This window comes from Dipodomys merriami, unplaced genomic scaffold (genome assembly GCF_024711535.1).
Source record: "Dipodomys merriami isolate MVZ:Mamm:240054 unplaced genomic scaffold, mDipMer1.0.p SCAF_78, whole genome shotgun sequence".
Classification (NCBI taxonomy): domain Eukaryota; kingdom Metazoa; phylum Chordata; class Mammalia; order Rodentia; family Heteromyidae; genus Dipodomys; species Dipodomys merriami.
In genome coordinates, this window is record NW_027206379.1 from 4,015,260 (window position 1) to 4,027,935 (window position 12,676).

At 53.2% G+C, this 12,676-nt stretch overlaps 1 protein-coding gene across 2 annotated transcripts in view; it reads left to right on the top strand.

The window, feature by feature from the left end:
• The first annotated feature begins 3,522 nt into the window (after window positions 1-3,522).
• Cars1 (cysteinyl-tRNA synthetase 1) overlaps window positions 3,523-12,676 on the top strand; it is a 40,031-nt gene continuing 30,877 nt past the window's right edge. Inside the window, exon 1 of one of the 2 annotated variants that reach the window (XM_070009674.1) lies at window positions 3,523-3,613. In XM_070009674.1, coding sequence (XP_069865775.1) covers window positions 3,589-3,613 — 25 coding nt within the window. In that variant the 5' untranslated portion in view covers window positions 3,523-3,588. The remainder of the gene's footprint in view (window positions 3,614-12,676) is intronic. The other variant, XM_070009673.1, reaches the window with a different exon arrangement.

The window sequence follows — 12,676 nt, forward strand, 5'->3', positions numbered from 1 at the left end:
TTGAAGAAACAAAAAATGGTTTCTTTGGATAAGAAAATATTCTAGAAGAATTACATTAAATGTTTGTTCCAAAGTGGAGAAAGGAAGAAATTAAGACTGCTGAAAGTTCACGTAAGTAGTGGGTGGTATGAGCATGTCATTTAAGTGTTTATGACACGGTCCTTCAAATGAACACCCTTTAACTAGATATGTCTGTTTCCAAAGTAGTATGTGAGCCACCTTGGATGCAGAGCTGACAATGGTTTCACTCTTAATTAGTATCTAAAGTGCTATATTCAGTTAAAAATTAACTAGATTGTTTAATCAGTTGCTATTTCAAAATTCTCATCATGACCACTATTGAGTTTTGCCTTTACAGATTTGATCCTCTGCAGCATTTACATTCAGACCCACACAGGGAGAAGGAACTCTTATAAGTATTTATTGATCATACTTTTATGCTTAATAAGTTCCAGGTAAGCCCTGATTAAAAACTTATTTCTCTTGATCTCCTTGTTGCTTCAATTGGAAGTAAAAAGGGTCTCTTGCATCTATTCTCACTTGATCTGTCAAGCACACCCCTCCCCAATATGGGACAGGCCATCAGTCCACTGGGACAGGCCATCCCAGCAACAAGCAAAAACACAACATGTGACATCATCCCAGCGAGAAGAAGAGACCTAGACCCACGGAGACAGAGCTAGTCCCGGCAACAAGGATCCACCCAGAGGCAGTTGGAAAAAACTGCACAGGTAAGGGATGGTGTCAGAGCCTAAATGGAGTCACTTTGTGCTTGCCCTTTCAAAATTAACCAGAGCTAGGAGATCAGAAGAAAGTAGTTAATAAGCATTTCTCTCTAATGTTCATATCTGTCTTTCATCTAACTGGGCAGGAACTGATATCTATTACCTGCTATTTCTACTTACAGTAAGTCTTGACTCAGTTTGGTACCTTCCTGGATCTCCATATACCTTAATCCAGACATCTATCTATAGTCCAGTTACAGGAAATGATCAAGGCCTCCCATGGAGCCCTTGACCAATCCAGCCCCCAGGCCTGACTGTTACTTAACCAGTTCACCTTCTCTCCTCTCCCAAGTCGCTACATGTCATTCAGTCAGGCGTAGTCAGGGCCATGAACCACCAACTCCAGGACTGCTGGACCGCAGGAGACAGGAACTAACTGTCATCCAATTTTCCATTTCCACTCTGAATGAATTTTTCTTTTTCTACCTTCTGTCATTTGTAGGCCCTCTAATAATGTTTTTTTTCTTACTGTTCAGCCACTGTATTATAAGACTTCTTTCAGATTTCATCCCAAGATGCATGCATGCATTCACCACCAAAGAACTGTTACCACTGCCTTCTCCCAGACCCGATAACATCTCTGCCTTCTACCCCTAATGTTGATACCCCTTGCCAGAAGGAAGTAGCCAGAGAAAATCAGCACCCCTGTATAAGTATCAAAAGGTTGGAATGATGTCTGCGGGGGAGGGGGGGAAGAGGCCCAGGGAAAAATGACCCCTTCCCTTTCTCTCCATGTTAAACCGTATGTAGACCCCTGCACGGTACATGGACCTCCCTAGAAGTCCCTGTGTAGCACCTGTGATTCAGGTAACTGGCACACCTGGGAGTAGTGGGCGGTCCCCCCAGTTCTGAGGCCACTGCCGTATCTGCTGTGGCCATACTTCCTCCTTACTCTTCCCTATATAATTCTCTTCCCATCATAAGTTATCACTGGGCACACCAACATCTTGTGCAGGCTGGCAGTTTGGTTCTAATACACTCTTCTGCCTGGACTGCACGTGGAGATCTTTCAGCAACCCTTAACCTAGTGGGGAATTTTGGGGAGGGGATGGTATGCACCAAGGGAAGCTGTGAGGCTGGGGTAAGAGCTTTGGAATGGGCATCTGTCGCCCTCCTGGCCTGTGGCCTTCTCAGGAGCCTCTGTCCCTGGGAATGGCAGCCCTGTTGACCTTTGCTTGGCTCAGAATGTGAGTTCCATCTTGCCCTACCCCTAGCTCATCCCAGCATGGAATGCAGCACCAATCCTTGGAAATATTCATAAGACGACCTGCCTATTTCCATCCAGAAGCAAGCATTTTCAACTTCTAGTTCTTCAATAAAGTGTTAGAAATGGCTCGGGATGTTGGGTATAGGAATGAGGACACCACTCCCCCATGGTATAACCCCTGTTTTCATTGTATTTGATGTTGGTATAATTTGTGGAGGGGAAGGGAAAAAACATTGTTTAAATAGGGATACAGTTGGACCCATTGCAACAATGAGGTGTCCAAGATGTTATGTCGAAAAAACGAACTTTACAACTTTGGGGGGGGGCGATGTGGGAAGGGGAAACAAAGGAGGAAGCAACAATGCTTGATAAGAAATGCACTCATTACCTTGTCCATGTACTTGTAACCCCTCTGTACAGTATTTTCACAAAAAAAAAAAAAGCAATGAGTACACCAACTGGAAAGGAACTCAGCAAGGCAAAGCTGACTCCTACAGACATGGGCACCCAGTAGCCAGAATCTAGTAAGAAGCATGCAGGGCAGGCAGGCTGCTCCTTTTGTAATCCCTAACCCAGTTGGCCCCGCCCCTCTGCTTGGATTGGCCGAGCTCAGATCTGAGGCGTGTCTTAATTCCTCTTCCAATTTGGAACAACCAGTTAAGGCAAAAATCTTACATTTCAGAAACCCTTATCCCAGAGCATTTCCTCTTTCCCTTTCTTTACTTGTTGGTATTGTCTTGGTGGAATGGTTGAAGCGAGCCAAACGACCAGGCCAGAGGAGTTATACAGCAACCCACTTAGAAAGGGGTGACATTGTCCAGACAGAAACATACTCTTGTGTAATTGTAACCACTCTGTACATCATCTTTATAATAACAGAACGGTGCCAATCTCTGTGACCACTCCGGGCTCAGTCCAGGAGCCTGCGAACCTGCAGGCTCGGTCCCCCTCACTCCCATGCCATGCCATGGCTCTGCACGCCTGCAGCCTCAAAAGCCCAGGCGGCCGTGATCCTTGAGCTGTATGTGTGTGGGGGGTGGGGAGGAAATGCAGTCTTGGGACTTGAACTCAGGGCCCGGGTGCTGTCTCTGAGCTTCTTCACCCAGGGCTGGCTCTCTACCACTTGAACCACAGAGCCACTTCCAGCTTTTTGCTTTGGAGTCTCAGACCTTCCTGCGCAGGCTGGCTTTGAACCGTGATCCGCAGATCTCGGCCCGCTGAGCAGCTGGCATTCCAGGCAGGAGCCAAGACGCCCAGCTCCACGGCCTCTGCTCTGGCGCCGTCCTCCGGGACCCACCCCCTGGGCAGGACGCCGTCGGTTCGGCCCAGAGCCAGCCTCGCGGGCGGCTCCCTCTGAACTCCCGCAGCGCCCAGCCCGGGGTCAGGGCGTCCCGCCAGCCCCGCCCGCCCGGCTCGCCGACCCGCCAGCAACCCAACCCGGACGCCCAGCAAGCCCCGCGCGGCGGCGTCCCTGCCGCGTTGCCTAGCGACCGGCGCTCCCGGAAGACGGCCGGCGGGGCGGGACTTCCGGGGCGGTGGTTGCATCAGATTCTGAGGAGCGCCCGTGGAGTCCGCGTCGGGTCCGTGATCCCAGCGATGGCAGGTTCCTGTGGGGAGCAGGGTGAGTGCCTCGGGCGGAGGGAGGGCGGGACGGGGGGCCCGGAGCAGGCCCCGGGGCCGCGCGGGGCTGACGCGTGGGTCCCGCGGCGGGAAGCGCGCCCCTCGGGCGGGCGGCGGCCGGTCCCGGGGAAGCCGGGCCAGACCCGGCTCTGAGGACCCCTCGGCCGGCCGGGTGATCCTGCCCCAGGGCCACGCATGCGCGGCCTCGGGACCCCCCCCCCCCTCCCGGTAGATCCAGCGCGGAGGTGGCCCCGTGGCGGCCGGCCCCGTGTGTCCGGCGGGCCCTCCCCCTCCGCCCCAGCCGGACTTCGGGGACGAGGCAGACCCCGTGGGTTGGTTTGCGTTTGCGCCCAGCTGGGTGGGCGGGAGGGCGCCTGAGGCCGCGCCTCGGGAAATGGGGCCGCGGAGGCCCAGCGCTGGGCTTTACGAGGTCTTTCATCTCTGGTTTGGCCGCCAGTCACCGTGGGGGCCTGGTCATAGCATTATTGCCCGCTTTATTGCCAGCCTGGAATTCTCTCCCACTCCACCCCCCCCAATCACACATGTCATCTGGGTCCCAGCAAGACTTTTGTCACTCGCTCCAGTGACATTGCAGGGGCTGGAAAGAGCAGAGGCTGGCCTGAGTTGTAACAGCCCAGAACAGGAATTGCAGAAGATTTGCTCTCTGTGGTGACAGAATGAGATGAACATTCTGGTTCCTCAGCTCCCTGCCTACAGTGTAGGCGGTGCCCACGCTTCGGTGGCCTTAGCTGGGTTCCGAGTAGGTGACCTGGTGATGTGGGGTACCCAGATGTCAGGACTTGTCCTCTGCCTGGTGGCAGAAGCATCCGTCTTCCAGGCAGGCTGCATTCCACTCAACTGGTATTCCTAGATGCCAGCAATCTTCCCCACCCAGGAGCCAGGCAGCCAAGGAAGTCCACACAGACTCCTGTGGAACAGCAGAGTGGCTAACATCCCAGACACAGCTGCCCTGCAAGGCTGGGCTCCAGTCGGCCCTCACCTGATGGCCAACATTAAATGAGTGAATAGACAAAAGGCTCCTTGAACAGTGTCTGTGTTGGGAACTAGAACCTGTTTGGCTTTTAAGGAAAAGAGTATGTTTGCTTCATTGACAAATGACATATTGAAGGATTGCTTTGTTTTTTGGATTTTTTTAAATGCCTGTCCTGGGGCTTGAACTCAGGGCTTAGGAGCTGTCCCGAAGCTTTTGTGCTCAAGGCTAATATTCTACCACTTGAACCACAACTCTACTTCTGTTTTGTTCCCCCCACCCCCTGGTGGTTAATTGGAGATAAGTGTCTCATGAACTTTCCTGATAGGATGACTTTGAATTATGAGCCTCATATTTAGCCTCCCATGTAGCTAGGATAACAGGTTTGAGCTTCCTGTGGTTTTGGACTTTTTTGTTTTGTTTAGTTTTATGGTTCTAGGGAATTGAACTTACAGCTTTGTACATGCTATGCAAGTCCTCTATCACTTAAGCTGTTTCCCCATATATTTTTTTGGGGGGGAGGTCACTTTTGGGGCTTGAATTCTGGGCCCTCAGCTCTTCAGCTCAAGGCTAGCCTTCTGTCACTTGACCCGTAGTGCCACTTCCAGTGTTCTGAGTGGTTTATTGGAGATAAGAGTCATATGGGCTGAGCTCCAGTGGCTCATGTCTAGCTACTCATGAGGTTAAGATCTGAGGATCACAGTTCAAAGCCAGCCCAAGCAGGAAACTCTGTGAGACTTTTTTTTTTTTTTTTAGGTCTGGTCGTGGGGACTGAACTCTGGGCCTGGGTGCTGTCCCTCAGCTCTTCAGCTCAAGGCTAGCACTCTACCACTTGAGCCACAGCGCCACTTCCGGTTTTTTCTTTTTGCTTATGTGGTGCTGAGGAATTGAACCCAGGGCCTCAGGCATGCAAGGCAAGTGCTCTACCACTGAGCCACCTTCCCAGCCCCTCTGTGAGACTCTTATCTCCAATTAACCACCAGAAAACTGGAAGTGGTCCATGGATCAAGTGGCAGAGTGCTAGCTTTGAGCTAAAGAGCTCAGGGACAGTGCCCAAGCCCAGGGTTCAATCCCCACCAATGACAAAAAAAAAAAAAGAGAGAGAGAGAGTCTTACAGACTTTCCTGCCCAGGCTGGCTTTGAACTGCGATTCTTAGATCTCAGCCTCCTGAGTAGCTAGGATTACAGGTATGAGCCACTGGTGCCCAGCTCCCCACACATTTTGTTTTTGCTTGCATATGTTTGTGATATACTTGCTTGAACTCAGGGTGTCATGCTTGCTGGGCAAGCACTGTACTACTTGAGCCATGCCCCCAGGTCTTGTGGTTTGTTTTTTTTTTTTGTTGTGCCAGGACTGGGGCTGGAACTCATGGTCTTACAGTCTTATTTCTTTTTTTTCCTGGTCATGGGGCTTGAACTCAAGGCCTGGTATTGTCTCTGAGCTTTTTTGCTCAAGGCCAGTGCTATACTACTTTGAGCCACAGCTCCACTTCCAGTTTTCTGGTGATTAATTGGAGGTTAGAGTCTCAGAGACTTTCCTGCTAGAGCTGGCTTTGAACCATGATTCTCAGATGTCAGCCTCCTGAGTAGCTAGGATTACAGGTGTGAGCCACCAGCACCGCACTTTAGGGCCTTACATTCTTCTTTAGCTTTTTCTCTCAAGACTGCTACTCTGCTACTTGAGCCACTTGTGGGTTAATTATACACACATGTACACACCACATATATACATATGTATACACTTGCAGTTCCTGGTTGACCCTCAGAGGTAAGAGCCTGGGACATTCTCTGGGGAGACAGGAATAAAATCATAAAGCCCTCATAGTCTTCCTAGATACCTTGATGCTGTGTTTTTCTATGTTCTGAGCGTTTGTTTCTGAGATGGGGGACTCACTGTAGCCTCAGCTGCCCTCAAACTTGTCATCCTGGTAACTCTGCCTGCCACAGTGTTGGGATTAAAAGCATATGCAATGGAATTATAGGTGTCTGCCACCACACCTTGCTCTGTGTGGTTTTTATTCCTAAGGTTGGTTCATCAAAAGTGACTGTCCTAACTACTGCTGGTGGCTAATGCCTGTGATCCTAGATACTCAGGAGGCTGATATCTGAGGATTCCTGTTTGAGGCCAGCTGAGCCAGGCGCAAGTGTCTCACGCCTGTAATCCTAGCTACTCAGGAGGCTGAGATCTGAGGATCATGGTTCAAAGCCAGCCCTGGGCAGAGCAGGAAAGTCTGTGAGACTCTTATCTCCAGTTAACCACCAGAAAACCGGAAGTGGCGTTGTGGCTCAAGTGGTAGAGCACTTGCCTTGAGCTGAAGAGCTGAGGGACAGCACCTACGCCATTAGTTCAAGTCTCAGGACTGGCACCAAAAAAAGAAAAAAAAGAGAAAGAGAAAAGAACTAAGCTCACAAGTTTTGCTGTGGTCCTCACTGCAGGGTGAAATACATCTCTTTGCTCATCTATGAACTCGGGATTCCAGATGCCCAGGTAGGAGACTGTGGCCTTTAGCTTTTGTGTGGTACTCAGAAGCTAGAGTGAGAATGCCAAGTGGCATTTTCTTACTTTTCTTTTTTCTTTTTTTTTGGTTGGTCATGGGCCTGAACTCTGGGCCTGGGCGCTGTCCCTCAGCTCTTCAGCTCAAGGCTAGCGCTCTATCACTTGAGCCACAGCGCCACTTCTGGCTTTTTCTACTTAGGTGGTACTGAGAACTCGAACCCAGAGCCTCATGAATGCAAGGCAAGCATTCTTTTTTTTTTTTTTTTTTTGTTGGTCGTGGGGCTTGAACTCTGGGCCTGGGCACTGTCCCTCAGCTCTTCAGCTCAAGGCGAGCGCTCTACCACTTGAGCTACAGCGCCACTTCCGGTTTTCTGGTGGTTTATTGGAGATAGGGGTCTCATGGTCTCTCCTGCCCGGGCTGGCTTTGAACCGCGATCCTCAGATCTCAGCCTCCTGAGTAGCTAGGATTACAGGCGTGAGCCACCAGCGCCTGGCTGCAAGGCAAGCATTCTATCACTGAGCCACCTTCCCAGCTCTACTTTCTTTGTCATTTTGTCCAGTACTGGGGTTTGAACTTAGGACCTTGAGCTCTTGTTTAGCTTTTTACGCTCAAGGCTGGTGCTCTATCACCTGGGCCCACTTCCATGTCTGTCTTTTGTCTTTGTGTGTGAGGAAGTTGGGTGTTCTGTCACCAGTAGCATCCTTCCAGGAAGGAGGAAGGCATGGGGTCATTCCCTGGGGCAGGAACGAGTCTTGAGGGCCCTCTATAATAAATAATAGCACAGTAGACTCTGGACTCAGAGGGGTGGTTTGGCCTCAGGTCTTGACCTGTTGGCCCAGAAATGGATGCAGTTGTACCTCACAAGCAGGGTATTGCTGGTATATCTGCAAAGTAGGACTGTAGAATGCGGAGGTGGGGGGAAGAGGTGGTGTTTAGCAGCAGGCAGAGGGTCAGGGAGTGGGAAGGTGTAGACCCTACCCAGTGAGGCTGACCTTCCTGAGAGCTCAAGGTGAGCAGAATCCTGCGCTGCTGCCCTGGTACCTGCCTTCCAAGAATTGAGCCCCGCTGCCTGTCCCTGGAGTCCTGTCCACCTGGTCACACTGGACCAGGAAGGCCTCCTGGGAGAGAAGCGCACTGAGGGCGGTGTGGGAGCTGGTGGGAGAGAGAGGAGGTGCCTGGCTAGTGACCTGTCTGCACAGTGCATTGTGGGAAGTGATCTGGTTTTCTGCCTGTGCCAGGAGCTTTGTGTGGTCTCTTCCAGCACTGTGACAGTCACATCCATCTTTGGGACGCTGTTCTTGGCTGTGTGTATGGGCTGCCCTGCCTGTGGTGGCAGGAGTTTGGGAATGGCAGGTGCCAGCTCCAGCACAGCCAGCTGCAGAGGGGGCCTGGGAGGGGGCCGGTCTGCCCGCGCAGACTGGTGGCCACCTGAGGTCTAGCTCCAACCCAGCACCGCGTGAGAGCTGCCTATTGTTATTCATGTCCTCCCGGCACTCCTGAGGGACTCCCTGGCCTCACGGCAGGCACTCTGCCCACTCTGAGAGGGCTTCGTTCCCAGTGGGGGGCAGGCTGCTCCACGCGGTGCCCTGGGAGCGCGTGCCATCCCGACCAGCGCCGCCTCCTCCGGGGAGCTCTCTGGGAGTGACTGGCAGTTAGAATCATTACCCTGATGCTGGCGGGCTGGGCGCTGGCTGTGTACCAGGAGTGTAAAACACTTGATAAGTGTAATTTCACTTAGTGCTTCGCAGCTTTACAAGGGGATGCTGTTACAAGCATGGTTTACATACCAGCAGAGAGCTGGTGCTCGCCCCAGGGCTGGGCCCGTCTCCAGAGCCTCCACCACCCCTCCGCCCCATCCTGGAACTGCTTCCTTAGCGCTGCTGCTGTGGCTGTCAGGATCATGTGTGGTGGTTTTTTTGCCGGTCCTGGTGCTTGAACTCGAGGCCTGGGCACTGTCCCTGATCTTTTGCTCAAGGCTAGTGCCCTACCACTTGGAGCCATAGTACCACTTCCAGCTTTTTCTGTGTGGGTGGTACTGAGGAATCGAACCCAGGGCTTCATGCGTGCGAGGCAAGCACTCTACCACATTCCCAGCCCTTGTACGTGTTTTCCATGAGACTTAACAGAGGCTTCCTGTAGAACTGTAAAGATGCAAAAGGTAAGAAACCACTTGTAGCCCTGCCTAGTGGAGACCGCTGGACCCTGGCGGTCTGCCCCACCCAGAAGGGCGCACTGAATATTGTCCACTGTGGGGACAGGGTGACACTGTGTCACTGTTGTCCTGCCCCCTCTCCTGCTGTTCAGTTCTGGCCTAGGTGGGGGACTGGTCAGACCCCCAAGGGGCTGTGGCTCCCTGGTTCTGTCCACAGTGTAGGCAGTTCCTCTAATGTGCTTCTCACACGCCTCATCTTCTTGTCATAAATTAGTGACCCACACCTGTCATCCTAGCTACTCAGGAGGCTGAAATCTGAGGATCACGGTTCAAAGCCAGCCCGGGCAGGAACATCCGTGAGACTCTTATCTCCAATAAACCACTAGAAAACCGGAAATGGTGCTGTGGCTCAAGCGGTAGCTCGCCTTGAGCTGAAGAGCACAGGGACAGCACCCAAGCCCCAGAGTTCAAGCCCTACAACCGACAAAAAACAACACAAAATAATAAATTAGTGACCCACACTTGTCATCCTAGCTACTCAGGAGGCTGAAATCTGAGGATATGGTTCAAAGCCAGCCTGGGCAGGAAGACTGTGAGACCCTTATCTAAATAACAGGCAAAGAGCTGGAAATAAAGCTCAAGTGATAGAGCGCCAGCTTTGAGTGGAAAAGCTAAAGGACAGCGTCCAGGCCCTGCGCTCACGCCCCTTACTGGCACCAAAAAACCCCAGATCAGCCACTGCAGGTGCCACTGGACAGGCTGCTGGGTTTCTGGAGGATGTCTGGGTGGTGTGGAACCTTCCTGGGAGGTTGTTGCTTCACCTGAGTGTCTGAGAATGCGCCTGTTTACTTAGGGCCAGTGGCCCTGGCGTGCTCCGCAGCCGGGAATGGGGTGTGAAGTGGAAGCTCCCGGCGGCGGCGGTGGCGGCAGGGTCGTGAGTGGTGCTGGTGCCCCCTTCACACTGCCAGTGCAGGCCCACCCACCTCCTGCCCCCGCATGCGCACTCCATAGTCATACTGACTGGGGCGGGGAGCCAGGGGCTGCCCCCCCAAACCTGCTTGAAGAGGAGGAGGAGGCGAGGACCAGGAGGGGGCAGTCTGCGGGGCGCCCGGCACCCACAGGCGTCTCTCCTGAATCTCCAGCTGAGCAAGCCAAGGGGTGACAGGCAGCTGTCCCCATGGGGGTCACACACGCTGGGGTCCCTGAGAAGGGCGTTTTGAGGTCCTGCTAGCCCCAGGCAAGATAGCCTGTGCCGCTCTGTGTTATTCCCCAACAGCCTAGAAAGTTCCAGACTCCGCTGTCACTGCTGAAGATAGAGCAAAGTAAGACCCCATGAGTGGGGAGTGGTGGGCAGTGGAGGCAGGAAGAAGGGCCATGGGTGGGGGAAAGGCCAAAGGTGGGACTGGGGCAGGGCAAGGAGGTGGGGGGGGGTCATCTGGGGCTTGCCCCTTCTAGGTGGGACAGAGGGTGTGTGTGTGTGTGTGTGTGTGTGTGTGTGTGTGTGTGTGTGTGTGTGTGTGTGTGTGTGTGTGTGTGTGTGTGTGTGTATGTGTGTGTTGTGGTGTGTAGGGTGGGGTGTGTGTAGGGTGTGTAGGTGTGTGTGTGGGGTGTGTGTGTGTGTGTGTGTAGGGTATGTGTGTAGGTGTGTGTGTAGGTGTGTATAGGGTGTGTGTAGGGGGCGTCTGTCCTTGATGTGATTAGGCTGGCTTGGGAAGTGCTTCCCTCACCCGCAGGAGCTCAGTGGGGTAAGCTGGGCCTGGCCACTGCCCAGCAGGGAGACCTGGGGCAGGACACTTGCAAGGTGGGTCGTTGGTCTGCAGTTGGCGTCTATGCTGGCCTGGGAGTCTGAGGGCGGTTGCGGGTCTGAGGCCTCCTCACTCACGCGTGCCTGTGCTGGGGCTTGAACTCAGGATCTGGATACTGTCCCTTAGTTTTTTTCCCTCACTCAAGGCTGGCACTCGTTGCTTAAACCACACCTCCACTTCCCGCTTTTTGGGGGTTGATTGGAGTTTTCCTGCTGAGGCTGGCTTAGAACCACCATCCTCAGATCTCAGCCTCCTGAGAGGTGCCAGCTCCCAGCAGGCATGTTTGTGGGCAGTCTATGTGAGCTGCACATCCAAGCAGAGGGTGAGAGGGAGGCTCTGCACCTAGAGGCCAGCCTCACCCTGTAGAGGAAGAACCTGGCTCTGGGACATCCTGTCCCTGGCTCTGGGGGAGGAGCCAGCCAGGGCTGAGAGGCTTGCTGTGGCTTAATGCTCTGTTCCACGTTGTGATCCATCCTGGTGTCTTGGGGCAGTTCCGGGTTTTCCTGGAGAAACCCCACATTCGGGTTTGCTCTGTGTCTATTTTAGGATTGGCTTTGGACTAGGCAGGTAGTGAGTCGATAGCAGAGGAGTAGAGCGATGAGCTCAGAGCTCTGGGCTCCCAGCACAGCTCATCAGTGACCCAGATGACACCATGGGGGGGGGGAACCCTTCCGCAGTTCCCTCAGCCTGTGGAGTCTTCCAGATCAGGCTTCTGTGTGACTCAAGCCCCAGGCTAAGACAGGCTCTACCCATGCCAGGGGTCTGGAGCTACCCCTACGATCAGCTCCTGCTCAGGAAGGCTGTATCAGGGGGCAGCACCTGACCCCAGCTCCCCACCTCAGAGGCAGTCAGCCAGAGACCTCAGGAGGAGCTCCCCACCCCGCAGAGGCGCTTTTGTGATTTAAAGGGGACAGTGCAAGTGGCACAGATGCCGATGGGTGGTGGAGTCTGTGGGTATGCTTAGGAGTTACTTCTCCCTCCCGAGGGCTCCCGAGTTATGGTTTGGTTCACAGCTGAGACCCTTTGTAGCCAGTGCACTGAGGAGAGGCCGGCTGTGCTGGCTGGCTCCTGCTGGAAAAGTGGCCTTGGGCTGCGGGAGGCCACATTAGACGTATGATCTCAGTGCAGGGTTCCTTGTAGGGAGGGCTCTGAGGCTCTACCCCAGCTTCCAGAATCTGGAGCTGTAGAAAAGGGATGTGGGCCTTTTTCTTGGTTTGTTTTGGTGCTGGTACTGGGGCCTTGCACGCTCCCTTAGCTTTTTCACAAAAGGCTGATGCTTTACCACTTGCTCTTTTTTTTTTTTTTTTGGTCCGGTGGTAGGGCCTGAACTCTGGGCCTGGGCACTGTCCCTCAGCTCTTCAGCTCAAGGCTAGTGCTCTACCACTTGAGACACAGCGCCACTTCCGACTTTTTTCTTTTTTGCTTATGTGGTGCTGAGGAATCGAACCCAGGGCCTCAGGCATGCAAGGCAAGCACTCTACCACTGAGCCACCTTCCCAGCCCCTACCACTTGCTCTTTCTTACTAGCTCATTGGAGATAAGAGTCTCAAGCATTTTCTATGTGGGCTGGCTTTGTACCATGATCCTCAGATCTCAGCCTCCTGAGTAGTTAGGATTA